Below are 22,447 nucleotides of genomic sequence, written 5' to 3'. Positions count from 1 at the left end.
AGAAATAGAGATAACCGAGAACTGGAAAGGTGGAGATGCCTAAATGGGGATAGGTGCAGGATCTCAGATGGAGGGTGGGAATAGGTCCAGAGATAGTAACAGTTAATATCTGAAGGTCTGGAGATCTGGAGATCTGGAAGGCAGGGCAGAAACAGGACTGAGATATGTGAGGTGGTGGATGTATTCCAGAATCTGAGAGGAGGTAAAGTCCGGATGTCTTGCTAGATGGAATGTGTGTAGGGTGGACAGGATAGGGGATCCAGGAATGAGTCAGATATGGGGTCCGGAAATAGGTCTGGAAAGCGTGGGAATATGATGGGATCTATGTTTGGCATACAGGATATGACAGCTTCCCTCATTCCATCATTACATTCAACTTTGTATGGATCCTAAATCATGGCTTTCTCATACTCAGACTAGTAGTAACTCATGGTCTCTTTCTAAACAACCTTCAGCAGAACAAAGCCCCTCTCCATGGAAAAATACCTTCAATTCTGATTGTTTGAGCTTGGTAGGGGGTTATAGACAAGGAACTCTCACCAAGATGAATGCCATCTTTGAAATCTTTAAGTGAGCATCATATGTCAACAGGAGTGAGTTTGGAGGGTGATCAGTCACTGAGCTCATCGGTCCTTATCACTGGATGCTCAACTCCTTTGAAAAGGAAGTTGTCCAAATTGGAGAACAAGATTGTGAGAATGAAGAAGCTTCAAAAGATGGAAAAGAATTGTGAGGAGACAATGATAGTGCGGAGCTGTCCATCAACTCAGACTCCAAAGAGAACTCTGAGTCAGAGGTTGATGAACCATTGCATAAAAAGCAATGAAGATTTAAACTTGACCTCTCAAACCTCACATGTTATGAACTAGGATAGTATAACGACAGCAACTCGATAAGAGTGACGGCTGAAGTTATGGTCTAAACCTTGCAAATACAAGGGTCTTTAAAGACAAGACAAAGAGAGTGTCTTTGTCTTGAATATTGGTCACAATGTCTTAAGATTGGAGGTCTTAAGTGAAGGAATGTTCAGGTGAAAACCTAGTAGATTAAAGTAAAGAACTACTAAGTACATTGTCGACTATATATATGAGATGTAACTAGCTCTAGGGCAGGTACATCAGTAATGAGTCAGAGATAAGAGACGAGTCAGAGATAAGAGATGAGTCAGAGATAAGAGGTGAGTCATCTAACGATGGCCAAGGCGATTGTGATGTAATACAAATATAGAAGATGAGTCTAGTGATGGCACAGTATCGTGTGGTCATGACATAATACAAGTATAGTGAAGAAAATGAATAGGGGCACATGTAACTGTAACATCACAAACCCTTCTGTCATCAGAAGGTCAAAGAAGCTCCCTGCCTCATTATGAAAAACCAACTCTATTCTTGTGAATTGGGCCCATGACCTCAAGCAGGTCAAGTGTAAGTGGCTTGAGTCTTCATTCATCCCAGAGTTCCCAGAGTCTGAGCTCTACAACATCATCCAAGGAAGAGTTGTCAACTTCAATGTTATCTTTACAGGATGGTACTCAGATGATGCAGAACATGATCATGAAGAAAAACTTGGAAAACTCAAATTTAAGATTGGTGGAGAAGCAGAACCTGCAAAGTCTGTGTGAAGCTCACAGGACTGGAATGTTGCCTACTCACTCTTCACTCATGCAATGTGATTTGCTTTCCCACATTGACTTGACATGCTTGAGGACTATGGAAACTTCATCCACCAAAAGTTTGCCCAAAACATCAGCAAGTATCATTCCTGTGTCATCACCTTTGATAAGGCAGTCAGAAAACATGTCAGTTGGAGGAGAGACTTACAACTCTCCAATTTCAACCAATTTTCAGACCTCTATGAAGGACACTTCTCCCTCTCTGGCTGCTGTGTCAATGATGAGGGGAGCTCAAGTGGTTTGAAACACCAATGAGGAATTGATTTCTGCAAAAGATGGAACTACAAGACCTGTAGTTGATCAGATTCATCCTGCAACTACTGGCACATATGTGCAAAGTGTGGGAGTTCAGACCACCCTGAAAAGAACTGCCCCTCTTGCTCCTTTTCAAACTAATTTTGTTGTCAAATGTCCTCAGTACTTACAGGGAATGGTGTGGTTCATAGGTGAGTCTTCTTTCAGTCCTACAGCTAAATCTTTCTTGTATGCAACTTCTCTACCTCTGCCTGGAAATCATGATTTCTTGGAGACTGCTTTGGACTCCTTGAATGCTTGTCCTGATCTTTTTGCAATTGTCACCCCCCATCAAAATCAGTGTTCTCTGTGAGCTCCTTGAGGAGCATCCAAATTGTCCTTTTGTCAAGTCTATTCTAGAAGGTCTGCATGAGGGTTTTTGGCCATGCATGGATACTACTATGGATGGTTATCCTTTAATGTAGGATAACTCTTATCATCCTCTCAAGAGCAAAGAGCATTGAGCTTTCATTCAAGAGCAGGTTGATGAAGAAGTATGGCTTGGCTGTTTCTCACTTCCATTTGGGCCAAATTTACTTGCTGAAATGTACAGCACTCCAGTTCGTGTGGTTCCAAAACCTAACTCAACCAAATTGTGTCTTGTTGTAGACCATAGTGCTGGAGATTTTTCCCTTAACTCCATAATCAACCTCGATGACTCATCAGGTGTCAAGCTTGATGGTATGCATTCACTTGGTCTTAGTCTCCTGCAGTTTTGTCAAGAATGTCATATCCCACAATCTAGACCCACATTCCATCATATTCCCACACCTTCCAAACCTATATCTGGACCCCACCTCATATCCAACTCATTCCCAGTTCTCCCTCCACTGTCTGCCCTACACCTTAGCAGGATCAGCTCCACTGCTAGCCTGATCCATACCACCCTATCCTGTCCACCCTATGCACACTCCATCCAGCAAGACATCTGGACTTCACCTCATCTTGGATTCTGGACTATATCCACCTCATCTTCTGGATCCCCAGATCTCTGGACCTCTGATTATCAACTCTGGACCTATTCCCACCTTCTGTCTGACATCCTGTGCCTATCCCCATTTAGACATCTCTGGCTTTCCGGCTTTTGGTTACCTTTTGTTCCATCTTGCTTATTGATCCTTGTACAAGTCTTTATCTCTGAGTTTCATTTACTTATGTTCTGTCTTACTTACTAATGTGCTTTCACATGCTCATACATAGCCCTGCTCCTTTGCTTACTGATCCCCTCAGATATTCTCCAGTATATAACCCCTGTACATACTCTTGTAGTTTCCTTTGTTTGAATATCAACTTAGACTTGCCCAATCTTCTCTGAGACTTTGGTCCACCTAAGTCTGTCCTATCCACCAGGCCTAGGGATTGATTCCCTAGGCTAGAGCTTTGCCTTTCTGGCACTTACCCTCCTTTTGGACCTAGGTCCAATTCCTGTCTCTCTGACTCTACCTTAGGGTAGTCTACCTCTGTTTGTTTCTACATTGCATGAAGTCTGATGTAGCCCCTATTCCTTCCAGACCTCTGGATGTCCTGTCCTACTAACCCTCAGACATCCTATCCTTCCATCCTGTTCCCTGTAGAAGTATTACTTTGCAGTGGGAACTCTCCTAAGCACTTCCTGCATTCCTCCAGAACTCTCCCACACTCCTCTGGACATTTCCCATGCTCCTCCAGAAGTCCTCTAGCACTCTACCAGAGTAGCCAGCTTCTGGAAGTCCTCCAGACTTCATCAGACCATCATCAGACTTTATCTGAAATGAAGGGCACATACTTGGGTAAGGGGCACAGCATACGAGCTAAGGCTAAGCCCCTCAGAATCAATCCCTCTCTCTACTTTGAGCAAACTGATTCTTAACAAAACACCAAAGATGCCTGGATAAGAAGCTCTGTCTCTTCTGTGGCAGACCTGGTCACACTGCCTAGGAATGCAACAAGTGGTCTTTATGTGCTGCCAAAGGCCATACTGCGACAGTTGATCTGGAAACCAAACCAAATACCTCAGACAAGGCAACAAAACAGTCCATGACCCTCCTAACTCTGCATGGGATAAGGATCATGCTGACTCAACCCATGCAACAGAGTTGCAACTCAACACTGTTTTCCTTTCTAATCCAAACTCTCTCTATCCATATGTTTTTATTCCTACATATTCTAATATATCTGCCTTTCTAGCTCTTGTAGATTGTGGCTCCTCCCATTGTTTTGTAGAAACCAACTTCATCCATAAATATAATCTACTAACCTATGCAATTCCTCCAATTCTGCTCCATTTTTTGATGGTACATACTTGTAATACAACCATTTTCAAAGCTATAGATTGCCTATTTATTTTCCATCTGGTATAGTCACCTCTGATATGTTTTATGTTACTCCTTTGGATTCATCTTATCTTATCATCCTTGGATATAGCTGGCTTACTCAACACAAACTATTGATTGATTGGGTTTCAAACAGCATTAATTTCTGGTGGAATGCTATTGACCCCTTCAATATCACATCTGCCACCTTCAGTGGAAACTTCCACTCCAACTACTTCTAACATCTCTGCTGATACCTCCAGACCTAATATTTCCCTAATTAATGCAGTTGCCTTTTGCTGGGCCTGCAAGTTAGAAGGTTCCCAGCAGTTTAGCATCTTCCTACATCCTTTGGATATCCAGCTCCAGTCTGCCTCACTTTTGTCCAATGCCCTGGACCTATTGTTAGATTAGCAAGCGTGTCTTGCAGCTGAGCACACCAAAGTTTGTTCTTGCTTGCCACCTTTTCATTGTCCTATAACATGTATGTTCCTGCTCTTGTTTTGCTCTTATGATAACACTTGCCATTATGCACTGAAATCCTTTTGATTGCTTTGGCCAGTGCCATATTTCTTTTGTTAACAGTCTCAAATACTTATTCATTCATACAAGAGTGCTTGTGCTATATAGATAGCTACAGACTCAGACTGCCACCTCAGACATTTGCTTTTATGCACAATGACTGAGGTGAGATACTTACACTTATTTATGTTTGCCTTTACTTACTTTGTGCAGAAAGTCTGTCTGTTCCAGGTGAATACATTAGACATTTGCTTTCGCGCGCAACGACTGAGAGAGTCTGTTTGTTCCAGACCTGCACGAGTATAGTAATCCTTTACCTATCTGGTATTCCTTCAGAGTATCATGAATATGCAGATGTCTTTGACAAGGGCAAAGCCAGCCAACTTCCTTCTTATTGTCCTTATGATCTAAAGATTGATTTAGAAGAAGGAATGGCTCCACCCCTAGGTACCATATATTCCCTTTCCCTAGTCAAGCTTAAAGCTCTCTGCTACTCTGTTACAGTCATGTATGCCCCTATTCATTTTCTTTCTTATCTTTGTTGTATTATGTCACAAGCCACATAGTGCTGCTGCTAGACTTATCTCTGATACCTTGTATTACATCACGATCACCATTGCCATCACTAGATGACTCATTCTTATTGCTTACATGTTCTTTTCTTATCTCTGACTCATTGTTGACTTATGCCTGTCTTAAACTACCTACAATTCCTATATATAGTTAACCATGTACTCAGTAGTACTTCACTTTAATCTTACTAGGTTTTCACCTGAATCTTCTCTTGCTCAGGACCTCCAATCCTAAGTTGTCTGAACTAATATTCAAGCTGAAGACACTCTCTTCGTCTTGTCTTACAACCCTTGCATTTGCAAGGTCTTGACTATAACTTCAGCCATCGCTCTTATCGAGCTGCTGTTGTTACAACTATCCTAGTCCATAACAAAAGATTAAAGTGCCTTACTAACCCTCTCCATCAGGGAGGTCCCAGAAACCAGACAGAGAGAGATGTAACATCCCCTGTAACCAGACACATCACTAGACCAGAAAGATCAGGATGTCAACACCTATTACTGCCCCAGAACTCAAAGCTGGAGCCCTGACGTCTTACAATGGGAGCCCTCAGCAGGCTTTATGATGGTTGTTTTCGATTAAAGCATACTTTGCCCTTAATGCTACAATCTATAACACCAATGAAAAGAAAGTCATCACTGCCCTTGCATATATGACTGAAGACAGCACTATGGGTTGGGTGCTCACTTTTTACATTGAAGTCGATAGTTCCACCTCTAAGTCTTACAGAACCTTTGCAAACTTCAAAACAAAGTTCAAAGAAGCCTTCATACCAGCTAATGCCATCAGTACAGCCATGAATAAACTCCACATGTTGAAACAGACAGGTGATCTTACTTCCTACATTGCCAGTTTCAAGACCCTTGCTGCGCAAGCTTCCATAAAGCAAGACACTGTCTTGATCACATTCTTCAATGATGGACTGAAGAAGGGGATCAGTAACGCCATTTACCAGATGGAAACCATTCCCATAGATTTTGACAAATACATCACTGCAGCCATTAGACTTGATACCAATTGGCAAAGAGGTGCCATGTTCCATCAGAACAATTGCACTACTACCAAGCCAACCGGACAGCAATACATACCAAGACCTTCCATTGATTGGCATGACCCAAATGCTATGGAGGTAGATTGGCTTACTGAAGCTGAAAGAAGCGATCACATGAAGAAAGGATTATGCTTCACATGTCACCAGAAGGGACATATGACTAGAGCATGCCCTCAGAAGAAGAATGGAAAGACCCCTGTTCATTGTGAAGAAATAGAGGATAGCAACAAAGAAGAGGAAGATACAATGATCTGTTGCCTTGCTGAGGATTTTTAATGTGGAAGACTGGATCAATGTCAGTATCTTCTGATATACCTACAGTGGCTCAAAAAACTGTCCGCATGTTTTGACATTTTTCACTATCTATGATATTGTGTGAGAACTCACAAATGGCTCAAGGACATGGTTATAGCACATTGTAGTATGGCTTCAGGGCTTTCATTTGAGCCCTACACCGTGGAAATCGGTGGAGATATGGTGGAGATACAAGGCTCACAAAATGGTGACTCATGCAGACAGTTTTTTGACTCAAGTATTTTACAATAATAACCAGGTATTCTAGTATTTTGTATGACCTCCCTTGGCTTTAATTACTGCCTTTATCCTTCTAGGCATACTCTCAATTAATTTCTGGCAATCCTCAGCTGTGATCTTCCCCCATTCCACTGCTACTCTCTCCCAAAGCTTCCATACTCCTTTAGGGGGGCTTCATAATTTATATAATAGTGGCATGATTTTTGTGGTGTCATAAATAATGATTTATATAGTTTTAATATACACTCAAAAAACTGTCCACATGAGTCATCATTTTATAAGCCTTATGTCTCCACCATATCTCCACCGATTCCCACGGTGTAGGGCTCAAATGAAAGCCCTGAAGCCATACTACAATGTGCTATAACCATGTCCTTGAGCCATTTGTGAGTTCTCACACAATATCGTAGATAGTGAAAAATGTCAAAACATGCGGACAGTTTTTTGAGCCACTGTATGTTATGTTTTGATTTCACTATGTCAAGTTGATGATGTAACTGCAGGCAGAATAATCATGTCCAAACACACTGCACCAGGTGACGGTGAACCCAAACCCACCCTGAAGTGCATGTGAGTCAGACATCATGAAGGTATGTCATAGTAATAAGTAGTATACTGTCGTTCTCATCACTGAGTAGGAGCATCACAGGCAAATCTCATCTGGGGTCATCGCCACTGGTAGATTGAGGCACATGGTGCATTCTAGTATGATTCCTTGAAACTGAGATGACTTTCACTCAGATGGAAGAGAATTTATCATCTCACCTCAGCAATTGATACTCTGCAGATGACTGGAAGGATGCCAAAACCACACTATTCTCTGGCGATGGTGATGATACAGCTTCTTTGGCAAATCTCAATGCCCTGAGGAAGAGGTACATACCCTGTCAACCCCACGCTGTAAGTAGAACATTCACATTCTACTAAATGTATACTAAATAAATGTAGCCAAAGAATCAATACATTGATGACAAAGCAGATGAGGATGAGGATGAGGATGGTGACAGCGACAAGGAGCAGGAATCAAGTGGCTCTTCTGCGCTTTCAGCCAACATTACGGTCATTCCAGGACCAGTCAGCCAAAGATACATTGTCCAAGAAGATCAATCAGATCTACAACAATGCAACAAACATCTCCTTCTCTTCAACAAGATGCATTTCTGACAGAGCTGCCTGTTCCCCTCTCACACTTGAGAGCAGAATGTATCTACTGCATGTTTACAGTATGTCTCTATGTTTTTATTGGCGTCTGGAAGATGCTTTTTGTGCATCTGTTATGCATCATCTCGGCACATGACAAGGGTCTGCTACATACATTGGACCAGAGGTATGGTCCATCATCCTGTGTTGCTCATCTCATGTTGACTGCCTCCACCAGATATAGGCAAACTCTGACATTTGGCTCAGCTACCATCTGAAAGTTCTCTGTGAATGCTTCTGAGATGAAATGAATGGTGGCTCGAAACTTTGAAGACCTCCTCCAGGTATGACTTTATTGCTGATGCAGGTGGATACTGTTTGACCATAATTACAGTGCTCATTTCCTGTCTTCAACTGTCTTCTTCCAGAACCACACAATGGGACTGTTCTTCAGTTGCTATTTACAATGGCCCACTGGCACAGACTGGCCAAACTCCATATGCATTCTGATTTAACATTGGAAATCATGGACCAAGTTACTACAGTGGTCAGCAAACAGTTTTGTCATTTCAAAGCTACTGTTTGCTCTGCCTATGTTACCCACAAACTTCATCAGGAGGCCGAGGCTCATACCAGACACCATGCAAAGCAGGCGGCCAAGCAACAAGGAGGGTCAAAAGGGAAGCAAAAAGTGCCCCTTGTAGAGCCTGAATCAGAAAAGTTGGGTAAGAATATGCAGTGACACAAGGTCTTCAACTTTCAGACATATAAGTTTCATGTGTTGGGAGACTATGTGTTGACAATTCACCAGTATGGCATGTGTGATTCATACAGCACTGAACCAGTCAGTCCATGACATTGGAATTCCATACTTTACTTACCAACTTTATCCAGGGTGAACTTGAACACCATTCTCCCAAGGCCAGATACAACCACACTGATTGGAAAACTTTTGTAAAACAACTTACTTGGATCGAACACCACCAGACTCGCATTTGTCATATTGGGGACAGAATCGTTCCTTGCCCTCACCTCGAAATCGCAGACATAGCATGAAGCCCACATGCCCACCACCATAGCACCCCGTGCACATAGGATTGTATTTGCATGATCATGCAGGTGATCCAGCAATCGCAGTAAGTGCAATCATAGTTTTCCAGCAACTTCTAACACATCCATGTTGCTCAAGGGGGAGAGAGCCTTCATTTCATATGAGGTCTGATGATGGTCCGACAAAGTCCAGAGGACTTCTGGAGGCTGGCTACTCTGCTGGAGAGCGCTAGAGGACTTCCAGAGGAGCGCGGGAAACATCCAGAGCAGGAGTTGGATGCAGAGTACAGGAGAGTTCCCACTGCAAGGTAATACTTCTACAGGAAACAGGATGGAAGGATAGGAGGACAGGAGGATGGAGGACAGGAGGATAGGATGTCCGAGGGTTAGGAAGGTGGAATGTCCAAAGGTATGGAGGGTGGAATGTCCAAAGGACAGGATGCCTGGAGGTATGAGGGACAGGAGGTCCGGAGGTCCGGAAGGAATAGGGGCTACATCAGACAAAGTCTGATATAGAAGCAAACAGAGGTAGACTACCCTAAGGTAGAGTTGGAGAGACAGGGATTGGACCTAAGTCCAGAAAGAGGGTCAGTGCCGGAAAGGCAAAGCTCCAGCCTAGGGAATCAATCCCTAGGCCTGATGGGTGCTCAATCTAAAGCCCTGAAGCAGCACTACAATATGATATCAGCATGTCACTGAGGTCTTTATGTATTCTCACACAATATTGTAAATAGTAAAAAATGCAAAACATGTGGACAGTTTTTTGAGCCACTGTACATGAGTCTGACACTATCGATGAAGGACTTCGATGTCAGCTAGCACACCTATAGAGAATACTCTGAAACCTGTGTTGTCTATCACGGCCTGTCGCATGAAACACATGCAAAAGAAGGCCACTGCCACTGCCTCCAGTGCATCCCACAGAAGCGGAGCCCAAGATCGTAGCAACTGCCCAGCAGAGCCAGTTCCACCGCGAGACCCTCAAGACATTGTCCAAAGACATTGACATGCACACTGTCAACATCAGCGTCAACAACCTTGATCTCCTTGTCAATGTGCATCTGCAGCTCAAGGAAGGCATGCGATATGGTCTCATGGGGCAAATGGTGTTGGAAAGACTGAGTCAGCCCCTTCTCTTGTAGTACATAAACCTGCTTATAAGTCGATATTGCAGTGTTGATGAGATGCATGGCAGATAATATTCTTGCTATGCCAAGCAATCTCAATATCCACATTGCGCAGCTAGAGACATTTGACGAGTCCACCGCTGTATTGAATGAAGTACTCGAAGCAGACAAGGCATGCACTAAGGCTTTACATGAATATGAAGGTAATTTATGTCCTCACACTATCTGCACAAGCCTGAATCCATTCTCATAGCCTTGGATGCAATACTCGGAGATGCACCTCAGTCCACTTCATCAAACACCACCCAATTAAATATTGTGCTCCACAACATTCTTATTTCTCGAATGGAGGCCTGCATGATCTTCACACAATGACTCATGCAGAAACGCTCTGGCACATGTGGACATGATGCCCATCAGGCACAGCTCACGATAGAAACTGAGTTCACTGCACTGAAGGCCCAGTGCCCACAGATCTATGTCTCATCTGATATTGCGACTGAACTCGTCATGGATGTCTTTGATAAATTTGCACTGATCAATTTTGATGCGCAAAAAGCAAAGGCAAGGAAGATCTTATGAGGTCCTGGATTTGAGGAGGCCCAAGTCAAGGCCAGGGTGCAGACCTTGAGTGGTGGATGGCAGATGCAGATTGTGCTTGTGAAAGCACTATTTGTTGGCCCAGACATCCTCCTGCTTGACAAACCAAGTATGTCATTTTTCATGATATGGTGTCCACCTAATTCATGTGCACAGTGAACCACCTTGACCTTCCTGCCATCCTCTGGCTGCAAGAATACCTCATCAATGAAACAACAGGGCTCACACTTGTCATCATGTTGCATGACTGTGTGTTCTTGAACATGGTGACGATGGAGACTATCATTCTGCAGGACGAGATGCTGAGATACCATGCGGGGTCGTTCGCAGACTACAAAAGCACAAGTGTTATGAACTCAGATAGAGCGTCATTCCAATAAAGGAATCAAGATCAAGGTCAATCAAGGACTAAGCCTTATCAAGTCAACACCTCCCTCAGGAGCAATCACTTAGACTCCTGCAGGATCTAAGGTTCAAATGGGACAACAGCTAGCCTCCTTCCCAAGGAGCTAGAGTTTGAGTATCAAGGAGAACCAAGTAGATTCAAGTTAGGGAAAATACAAGTGGTAACTAGGGTTTATATATGTAAAGGAATCGTGCACAGACCAGGCTGGGCAAAGGGTAATGACTACTAAGAAAGGAAGGTTCATGGGAAAACAAGGTATGAGTCAGAGATAAGGAAGACCATGAAGAAACAGCACAGTGAAAAGGAAGCGTTAGAAGTACAGCCATATAGGAGTCCATAGTGATGATGAGAAAAAGAGTGGGGCACTGTAACAACAAGTGAGGAACAGCAGGTATGGAAGCAAGCGTTGCTGGACATACAGGTGAAGAAGCAGGCAAAACTTGTAGCAAGCATCCAACACAATGTACAGCAGGCTCAGGCGACTGGGGATGACAAGTGGCTTGGGCAAGTAGTGAGTTGGAAGAAGAAGCTTGAGTGCCTTGGAATGGAGAAGACAGAGGATGGGAAGTGTTTCAAGGTGTCTTACTGGGCTGGATACTGTTCTGTGGAAGATCACAAACCTCAGTGGAGGACAGTGGAACCGCATTGTGTTTGCAATCATTCTCTATGATGCACTGCATGTACTTGTGATTGATGAAATCATGAATCATTTAGATATGGGCACTGTGGATAGGCTGGTGGAGGCGCTGGAGGGCTTCGAGGGAGCGTTGGTGCTGGTGAGCCATGATGTATGGTTCATGAAGCAACTGATGGAAGGAGAGGACGATGATGATGATGATGATGATGATGATGAAAGTGATGTAAAGGAGGAGAGGGCATTTTATGTTGTTCAGAATAGTGCTGTGAAGCACTGGGAGAAAGACATGGATAGGTATGTTGAGGCAGTCATGAAGAGGGTCAAAAAGAGTGATAGGTACTAGTGGGTGCATACATTATGTTGCAATTCCGACCTGGATCTCTGACTCACATACCACCTTTGCACTATGACATTCTCTCCAGCCTTATTCTCGCCAGTCTTGCCTTTGTTGGTTTATGTTGCCCTATAATGTTCTCCTTTTGTTCAGCACACACACTGGTTGAAAAACACACATGTGAGAACAAGCAGGCATGAGAGCACAGTGACAATTAAACATACTGTTCACCCGAGGAGGTTTCTGCAGCACCTCTATATTTTCATCAGCCTCGACTTTCCAACAATGAAGCAAAGAAACACACCAATATTCAGTACATTCATAAAATCCTTCTTCTTGATTGCCTCCCTCAAATCTTCCTGCAGCCTTAAGTTCTGGCACAACACCTGCATTGCCACTTCCACATGTGCATATCTCTGATCCAGGAGATCCAGGCATGCCGTTATGATGGCTGCAAGCAGGATGGTGATGGCATAGATTGCAAACATGGGCAAGAAGTGGACGGGGTGAGTGTTTTTGATGACATCAAGTTTGAGGAGGTGTGCATTGATAGGTTTCAAGGCATCTTCACTCAGCTTGAGCTTGATGTAGGGGAGCTTTGGGTGGGTGCAAGGTTCTTGAGCTGACATTTGGTGGTGAAGTTGTTGCCCCTATTGTTGTCACGACTAGTACCCAACCCAAAACCTGGGTGTCAGAGTTTGTGATAAATTAGAATAGGTAACACATATCACGTATACAAGACAATTAGAGATCTGGGCAAGTGTGTAATTAAATAAACAAGCTACTCTGTATAAAGTTCAGGGATATAGAAACAATCAGAGAGTAAGGAAAAGATGTACCACTATACTGATCTTCATACATCATCCAATACCATTCCATCTCTGCCTGGTGTCGCATTGTCAGGGCTCTGCCTCTCCCATATGCGATCAGGCTTTTGTCATTGTGGCTCTCCTTTGCTTAAGTCTTTTGGCACACTGCGACTGCACACCATTTTGTATATTTCTTCATCAAGTTGGAGCTCACTCAATGAAGTTCAAGCGCTCCCATCATGATTCCAAGGGCATCAGAGGATGAATAAGCACCTGGCATTGTTTGTACAGAATAATTAGCCGCAGGCGTGGAGGGTATAGAAGAGAATGAATGGAGTTGAGGGAGTGGATGAAAGCACTGGAATAGAATTCTGCCTTCGATGTTGTGTGAATGAGGCAGGATCAAAGGGCTCTGGATCATCATCATTGGATTGCTGGTGCTGTAAACCAACAACCACCAACATGGTACTGCTCTGTAATCAGTACGCACTGTTGGTGTATTGGTGAACTTAGTCCAGAGTAGCCCATGCTTGTCAGGATTTGTAGATGCTGGCCATGTTGGGGATGGCCAGACAGGCCAGTGTAAGCAGATGGTCACAATTGCAGTGTTTGCAGCTTCTATACAACTTTGATAAGATATATCCCATTATTTAAAAAATGTCTCAATTCATTATAAATCTACTGAAAATGTGATGGTCTGCAGCCATTCAATTACATTGCATAGATGGCCCAGTTATCACACTGTTGTCTTCTTCTAAGATGCATACAACAGTGATATTTCTCTGGCATAGTCATACCTTGTTTCATATATCTGTGACACCACGATAATAGTATGTAAGGCTAGAACATGACCTATAATAATGTGTTTTGATTACCAATTATGTCTGGTCATATCAATTCCAGGTTGATTTCCTGATGCTTGGAGGTTGATGAGAGTCAAGATAACTCAGGTCCAGAGAATAGAATGAGTAGAACTAATGTGATATTTGAACTAGAGTGTTACAGAGATGTACAGGAGGTTATATACTCTAGGTACCTAACAGAATGGTCAGTAAGCAGAGTCTGAGGCTATGTACAAGGCATATAGAAAGTCTATTGGTAGGTCTGTCCAAGTAAAGGAAATGAAACTGGAAATGAAGCATAGGTAGCAGATCAGTAATCAGAGTAGAAGAGTATACAACTGGATAACTGGAACAGGAGAAAGTCTAAATGGAGATGGGTGCTGGTCCTGGGTTCAGGAAATGAAGTATAGATGTAGGATGGAGATTAGGTGTGGATTAGATCTAAGATCCAGACATGTGGAATATCCTATGGTCTTAACCCAAAAGTCATCAGTAAGCACAATGTCCTCATTTTTATACTAGAGGTCCATGAAATTGTCCCTGTTTGTCATATCCCGTATGCCAGACATAGATCCCATCATATTCCCACGCTTTCCGGACCTATTTCCGGACCCCATATCCAACTCATTCCCAGATCTCCTTCTGCTGTGTGCTCCATATCTAAGCAGGATTAGATCTGCTATGGAATTACCCCTGAGCTCCAGACCTCTGGATCTTTACTACTAGCCTGATCCATACACCCACCCTATGCACATTCCATCCAGCAAGACATCCGGACTGTACCTCCTCTCGGATTCTGGACTACATCACATATCTCAGTCCTATTTCTGCCCTGCCTTCCAGATCCCCAGATCTCCGGACCTCCGGATATTAACTGTACTATCTCCAGATCATTCCTACCCTCCATCCAAGATCCTGCGCCTATCCCCATTTAGGCATCTCCACCTTTCTAGTTCTCAGTTATCTCTGTTTCCATCTTGCTGATTGATCCTTGTACTAGTTTCATCTCTGAGTTCATTTACTTATGTTCCATCTTACTTACCAATGTGTTTCCACATGCTCATACATAGCCTTACTCTGTTGCTTACTGATCCTCTCAGATATCCTCTAGTATATAACCCCTGTACAACTCCTGTAGAGTCCTCAGTCTCAATATCACCTTAGATCTGCCCAATCTTCTTCCGGACTTCAGTCCATCTGTGTTACAGTTCTTCTTTTTCACCTCTTCACTGATTCACATTACTAATCATTCTCAGACACTCTATCATATTCCATCATACGGTTTGCTTTTCTGATTTGCTATTTACTTTCAAACTCCAATTCATTTATTAAAGCTCTGTCATATCCCACAATCTGGACCCATGTTCCATCATATTCCCACGCCTTCCGAGCCTATGTCCGGACCACACTTCATATCCAACTCATTCCCAGATCCCCTTCTGCTGTGTGCTCCACACCTCAGCAGGATCGACTATGCTCCAGATTTACCCCTGAGCTCCGGACCATCGGATCTCCACTGCTAGCCTGAACCATAACCCCTGTCCCATCCACCCTATGTACACTCCATCCAGCAAGACATTTGGACTTCACCTCATCTCGGATTCTGGACTATATCCACCTTCTCATATCCTGGTCCTGTATCCACCTTGTCTTCCAGATCCCCAGATCTCCGGACCTCCGGATATTAGCTCCGGACCTATTCCCACCCTCTGTCCGATATCCTGCGCCTATCCCCATTTAGGCATTCTCTGCTTTCTGGCTTTTGGTTACCTCTTGTTCTGTCTTGCTTATTGATCCTTGTACAAGTCTTCATCTCTGAGTTCATTTACTTATGTTCTGTCTTACTTACTAATGTGTTTCCACATGCTTGTACATAGCCTTGCTCCTTTGCTTACTGATCCCCTCAGATACTGTTCAGTATATAACCCCTGTAGATACTCCTCTTTCCGGCACTTACCCTCTTTCTGGACTTAGGTCCAATCCCCATCTCTCCAACTCTACCTTAGGGTAGTCTACCTCTGTTTGTTTCTACATCGGACTTCATCCAATGTAGCCCCTATTCCTTCCAGACCTCTGGACCTCCTGTCCCTCATACCTCCAGGCATCCTGTCCTTCAGATGTTCTGCCCTCTGTCCTCCTGTCCTCCTATCCTCCGGACCTTCAGACCTCCTATCCTTCCATCCTGTTTCCTGTAGAAGTATTACCCTGCAGTGGGAACTTTCCTGAGCACTTCCTGCATTCCTCTGGAACTCTCCTGCACTCCTCCAGAAGTCCTCTAGCACTCTCCACCAGAGTAGCCAGCCTCTGGAAGTCCTCTGGACTTCGTCAGACCATCATTGGACTTCCTCTGAAATGAAGGGCACATACTCGGGTAAGGGGCACAGCATACAAGCTGAGGCCAAGCCCCTCTGAGTCAGTCTCTCTCTCCTTTGAGCAACATGGTTCTTAACAAGCTCCATTTTAATCCCTCTATATATACTCTATCTCTTATGCTTGTATTTCTCTAACTTGACCTATGCAAACCAGGGCCTGCAATATACTGCTTAACTTGCACAACTCATGAATAGGTTCATGCTTTAGATCATTTGTTTCTGTCTAGTCATTCTTATGAACACTGAGTGTAACAAAAGGTTAAGTTACTTCACTACTGTGTGGTTCCCTCGAACTCGCACCCAGAACAAGACACCATTTCGACTATTGCACCAACTCCTCCTGGTTTTACCTGGGATGAAGAGAACCAAGAATTTTTCTGCAATGATGCCAAAGGTGACAGATACTCTTTAGACCAGTGGGCAGCATTCTATGCTGACCAAGCCCCTAAGAACAAAGTTTGGAACTTCTTTACCCAAACCTATGAACAATCTGTTACCACCACCATGCCCAAAGAAATCAGCAAGACCCCCTCACCCTTCAATGGCAACACCCGCCTTGCTCAGGGATGGACCCTCCAAGTTGAGGCGTACCTAGACATGAATGACAAAGTATATGATAATGACAAGAAGAAAGTTATCTTTGCACTTAGCCTTATGATTAAAGGTGAAGCTGCCAAGTGGGCCAATTGAAAGCTGCAGTAGTGGCTAAGATATATTAGCCACTAGATTGGGCTCACTTAACTAACCCTTGTGGCACATAGTGCCATAACATTGTGAATGGTCTGTCAAGTATGCAGTAGTCCTAAGGCCTAAACCTCAATATTCTTAAACCTTAGCAGCCTTAAACCTTAGTAGAACCTTTCCAGAGTGTATTCAGTATCCCAGTCTTTGTTAGGTTTTTTCTTCTTGAATACAAGCAGTGAAGACACTTGCAAGTTGCTATACCATAAAAAGGTTTAAATAAGGTTTAAGAATCTTGAGGGTTAGATATGGTGAGGTTTAGGGAGCACTGCTGACCATGTATATGTAGTGCCAGATACCAGTATACAACAGTACAGTACTTGTACAATAGTTTTGGCACTATGTGCCATACATAAGGGTTAGTTAAGCAATCCCAATTTAGCTGCTTATATCATCATTTGGCTGCAACTTGACACACCTTGAACTTGACATTGTAAGAATTGAGCACACCTATCGACTGACACATGGGAATTTGTGTATGTTGGACAGAGCTGAGGCCCCATTAACATGGGAGCTGGGAATTGTCCATTTGGCCCACCATAGGCAGAAGTTCAACTTTACTCACGACACATAGGATTGACAACTATGCCAGTAAGGTCCACAGGGTACACTGTCAACTCCAAACACTACTGACTGTCTATCTTCCTGTTTAGTGATATGTCAGGATTGCATGATGTAGACAAAAAAGTGTATCTTACTGTTAGAAGGTGTGTAACACCAGCGGAGAGGATACAACTGGTGCAGACAACCCACCCAGTGCCAACACAGGTGTTGTGAGTGCACACAGAGCAAGTGTGGTGAAGGTGAGGACTAAGGACTATGAGAGAAACTGACTACTACTAAGAGAACTTTCAAGCCCTTCTTGTGAGAAGATACCTTTAGTGGATAACTTTTCTGGCCATACAGCTTCCAGCAGCCTCTGCTCCTAACAAACTCCACATGAGAATGCTAAGGATGTGAAGCTATCAGCATGGGTTGTCCACCAGAGTCTGGCATAAGACTACATTAAATGTTTTCATGATGGCTACATAGTGCTACACAGTCATTGTAGTGATATTATATAGCTGAAATCAGGGCTATGTAGAGCTACAGAAGATGCTGGGAGTAACTGTAGTCAATATTCTTGCATTGTAATTTTATATAGTGCTGGAAATATCCAAGTCCAACATTTGTATATGTTTGTTCACATGAAGGTGCGCTCACAAAAGTTCAACTTGAACTTGTCTTCCCTCACTGCTCTCCCTTGCTCATTGCCCTCACTCACTCTCACTCAATGCTACTCTCACTTGCTGCTTTTGACAACTTGACAACAATGACAACCCAATGATGACGATGATATGACGACAATGACCTGACAATGATAATGACAATAACACAACAACAACATGATGACAATGACATACATATCTCTCACTTGCTCTCATCTGTTAGGACTGATGAACCTGGTGCTACCAAGACTCATGTTCCTTGATATATCAAGGGTATGGTAGATGAATGATAGATATATAGATATTGTTCATGTTTATGTCAGACTTAAAATCTAATGGAATTTGCTTGATACCATTTAATTGAATTGGAAAAGCTGCCTGAAAATACTATGCTAGTATTATTGTGAATTGAGATCCTATTTACGAAAATTTGAAATGGATTAAAATAATTGGACAGATTGCCAAATCATAAAATTCTTGCAGATTTGTGCAAGCTGGATTGTATTTCATCCAGTTTGAGAAGGAGGTTTTTCCTGATGTAGCTTTGATATTGGAAGCAGATATAAGAAAATGAAGAACACTTCTTTCCTTTACAAGGTCAAACATGATAATGTAATTATCAATGGCAGAATTATGCTGATGTGTGCAATTGTGTACTATATATTGTGATATATGGCCTTCTACTTTCTTCACCAGTTCACTGATACAGGTAATCCAAAGCCATACCAGACAGGTTAGGATACTTCTTTTGGTGCACAGACTACCATTTCAAGGTGTCATCCACTTTTTTGAGAGGTTGCTGAAGGTAATCATCCAATTCATTAATAACCTGAGTAGGAATAGAGTCAGAGCCAAGAGAGTAGTTTCCAAACCCAAAAAAGGCTGTTGGTTCATTTGTCCCAGCTGCTGTTGTTGAGTCTGTTGTTGCAACCACTATACCCTCAAATGCCATTGATTGTCACTCTGAATCAACATTGCTACTTGATGACATGCAGTCAAAGCATATATGGTGACAGCTCCAACTCGGGGGGTTCTTTATAAGCAACAAAAATTTGACCCTCACACCCTCAGACAAGCTGAGGGATCTACATATACACCTGTCCAACACCATAAACTGCCATGGGTAAGCACAGTGCAGGTACGGGTCTCCAGAATCCACACTGTACCCATTGTGGGAAACACAACAAGAAGAGAACTGGAAAGTAGCCTTCTAAAGTTGGGTCAAATGTGCTATGCCTAGCTGCTATTCAACCCTAAAGGGTTTCTGGACTAAGCTCAGTGCTCAGAGAGGATAGGAAATCATGCTAATAACTCTCAGTCTCAGACTGGTACTGGTAGGTGGTAAAAACTATGATGATTACATAAGCACCAAAAGTGCGAACATAACACTAAGTAATATCTGCCTATACAAGCCCACAGTAAATGAAATCCCTACACTGTACCAGCCACACTCATTAGTGATACACCATGGTTTTATGTTAAGAACTGGTTTGCTCAAGGGAGAGAGAGACTGACTCAGAGGGGCTTGGCCTCAGCTCATATGCTGTGCCCCTTACCCAAGTATGTGCCCTTCATTTCATATGAGGTCCAATGATGGTCCAATGAAGTCTGGAAGACTTCCAGAGGCTGGCTACCCTGGTGGAGTACTAGAGGACTTCCGGAGGAGTGTGGGAGAGTTCTGGAGGAATGCAGGAAGTGCTCAGGAAAGTTCCCACTGCAAGGTAACACTTCTACAGGAAACAGGATGGAAGGATAGGAGGTCCAAAGGTCTGGAAGACAGGAGGACAGGATGTCCGGAGGTATGAAAGACTGGAGGACAGAGGACAGGAGGACAGGATGTCTAGAGGTATGAAGGACAGGATGTCCAAAGGTACAGAGGATGGGACATCCAAAGGTATGGAGGGCAGGACATCTAAAGGACAGGACATCCAGAGGCCCAGAAGGAACAGGGGCTACATCAGATGGAGTCCAATGTAGAGACAAACAGAGGTAGACTACCCTAAGGTAGAGTCAGAGAGACAGGGATTGGACCTAAGTCTGGAAAGAGGGTAAGTGCTGGAAAGGCAAAGCTCCAGCCTAGGGAATCAATCCCTAGGCCTGATGGATAGGACAGACTTAGGTGGACCAAAGTCCAAGAGAGGATTGGGCAAGTAGAGCAAAGTCTAAGATGATAGAACAGGATCTAAGATGATATTCAAACTGAGGAACTACAGGAGTATGTACAGGGGTTATATATCTGAGGGGATCAGTAAGCAAAGGAGCAGGGCTATGTACAAGCATGTGGAAACACATTAGTAAGTAAGACAGAACATAACTAAATGAACTTGGAGATGAAGACTCATACAAGGATCAATAAGCAAGATGGAACAAGAGGTAACCAAAAGCCAGAAAGGCAGAGATATCTAAATGGGGATAGGCACAGGATATCAGACAGAGGGCGGGAATACATCTGGAGATAGTTACAGTTAATATCTGGAGGTCCAGAGATCTGGGGATTTAGAAGGTGAGGTGGATACAGGACTGTGATATGATGAGGTGGTGTCATATCCCGTATGCCAGACATAGATCCCATCATATTCCCACGCTTTCCGGACCTATTTCTGGACCCCATATCCAACTCATTCCCAGATCCCCTTCTGCTGTGTGCTCCATATCTAAGCAGGATTAGATCTGCTATGGAATTACCCCTGAGCTCTGGACCTCTGGATCTTTACTACTAGCCTAATCTGTACACCCCTATCCTGTCCACCCTATGCACATTCCATCCAGCAAGACATCTGGACTTTACCTTCTCTTGGATTCCAGACTATATCCACCACCTCACATATCTCAGTCCTGTTTCCGCCCTGCCTTCTGGATCCCCAGATCTCCGGACCTATTCCCACCCTCCATCCAAGATCCTGTGCCTATCCCCATTTAGGCATCTCTGCCTTTCTGGTTCTCAGTTATCTCTGTTTCTGTCTTGCTGATTGATCCTTATATGAGTCTTTATCTCTGAGTTCATGTTCCATCTTACTTACCAATGTGTTTCCACATGCTCATACATAGCCTTACTCTGTTGCTTACTGATCCCCTCAGATATCCTCTAGTATATAACCCCTGTACAACTTCTGTAGAGTCCTCAGTCTCAATATCATCTTAGATCCTGTTCTACTTGCCCGATCTTCTTCTGGACTTCAGTCCATCTAAGTTTGTCCTTTTACATAAGGCCTAGGGATGGATTCCTTAGGCTGGAATTCCAGACCTTTGGATTTGTCCTATCATATGCCATTCTGGACCCTCAACTCTAAATCCACTTCTCTGGATTTCCAGATGTGAGATCCAGATCTCCAATGATCTGATCTATCTTTATCTTCCTTCTGGAATCCAAACCCTATATCAGTGTCCAACCCCATTTAGACTTCCCCTGTCTCTGGACTCCAGTTAACAATGTTTCCCTTCTGATTATTGATCCATTACATACATTTCATTTCTGATATGCATTATTGGTGATCCATCCTACTTACTAATAGACTTTGCATATGCTTCGTGCATAGCCTTTGTGTTTGCTGACTGATTCCTATATGATACCTACAGTATATAAACCTCCTGTAACTCTCGGAAATACTTCAGTTCAAATATCATCTTAGTTCTTGCTCATTCCTGTGTCCTCCAGACTTGAGCCAAGTCTCTTGTCATATTCTGAGTCTTAGGATTGTATCCTAGACTACATCTCCAGCTCTACCTTAGGGTAGTCTATCCCCTGTTAGTTTCTAGTCCAGACTTTGTCCAGATTAGTCTTATCTGCTTGTCCAAGTAACATCCAGACGTCCGTTGGATTTATGTCATGTTTCAGATCTGGATGTCCATTATCCACCCTAGTCAAATCCTGGAAACTCCAGACAACTATTCTAGCCCCTGGAAATTAAGGGCACATACTCAGGAAAGGGGCACAGCATATGAGCTGAGGCCCAGCCCTTGTGATCTGACTCCCTTGAGCACACAACCTTAACATGTCCCCTATGTCTCTGTCCCAAGTCTAGGGATTGCTTCCCTAGGCTGGAGTCTTGCCTTTCTGGCACTTACCCTCTCTCTGGACTTTGGTCCACTTCCTGTCTCTCTGACTCTACCTTAGGGTAGTCTACCTCTGTTTGTTTCTATATTGGACTCTGTCTGATGTAGCCCCTATTCCTTCCAGACCTCTGGATGTCCTGTCTTTCGGATGTTCTGCCCTTCATACCTTTGGACATCCCATCCTCCTAACC

The 22,447-nt window shown here is 43.5% G+C and overlaps 3 protein-coding genes across 3 annotated transcripts; all 3 read left to right on the top strand.

The window, feature by feature from the left end:
• Positions 1-2,105: 2,105 nt before the first annotated feature.
• On the top strand, positions 2,106-3,141 carry BJ212DRAFT_1547700 (uncharacterized protein; the record flags this gene model as incomplete). The annotated part of the gene is made up of 2 exons (XM_041341886.1): positions 2,106-2,374; positions 2,432-3,141. The coding sequence occupies exons 1-2, from the start codon at positions 2,221-2,223 to the stop codon at positions 3,139-3,141; spliced, it is 864 nt and encodes a 287-aa protein (XP_041196686.1). The 5' UTR covers positions 2,106-2,220.
• A 5,010-nt stretch (positions 3,142-8,151) lies between these two features.
• Positions 8,152-8,355, top strand: BJ212DRAFT_1265262 (uncharacterized protein; the record flags this gene model as incomplete). The annotated part of the gene is made up of 1 exon (XM_041330472.1): positions 8,152-8,355. One exon carries the CDS (start codon positions 8,152-8,154, stop codon positions 8,353-8,355), a length of 204 nt encoding a protein of 67 aa, XP_041196685.1.
• Positions 8,356-8,388: 33 nt separating this feature from the next.
• On the top strand, positions 8,389-8,933 carry BJ212DRAFT_1445347 (uncharacterized protein; the record flags this gene model as incomplete). Its single annotated transcript, XM_041338096.1, has 3 exons — positions 8,389-8,421; positions 8,472-8,777; positions 8,826-8,933. The coding sequence occupies 3 exons, from the start codon at positions 8,389-8,391 to the stop codon at positions 8,931-8,933; spliced, it is 447 nt and encodes a 148-aa protein (XP_041196684.1).
• Between the last annotated feature and the right edge of the window lie 13,514 nt (positions 8,934-22,447).

This window comes from Suillus subaureus (genome assembly GCF_016647635.1).
Source record: "Suillus subaureus strain MN1 chromosome Unknown BJ212scaffold_6, whole genome shotgun sequence".
NCBI classification, from domain to species: domain Eukaryota; kingdom Fungi; phylum Basidiomycota; class Agaricomycetes; order Boletales; family Suillaceae; genus Suillus; species Suillus subaureus.
Note: the sequence above shows the minus strand (reverse complement) of the source record. Positions and strands in the feature narration are given on the sequence as shown.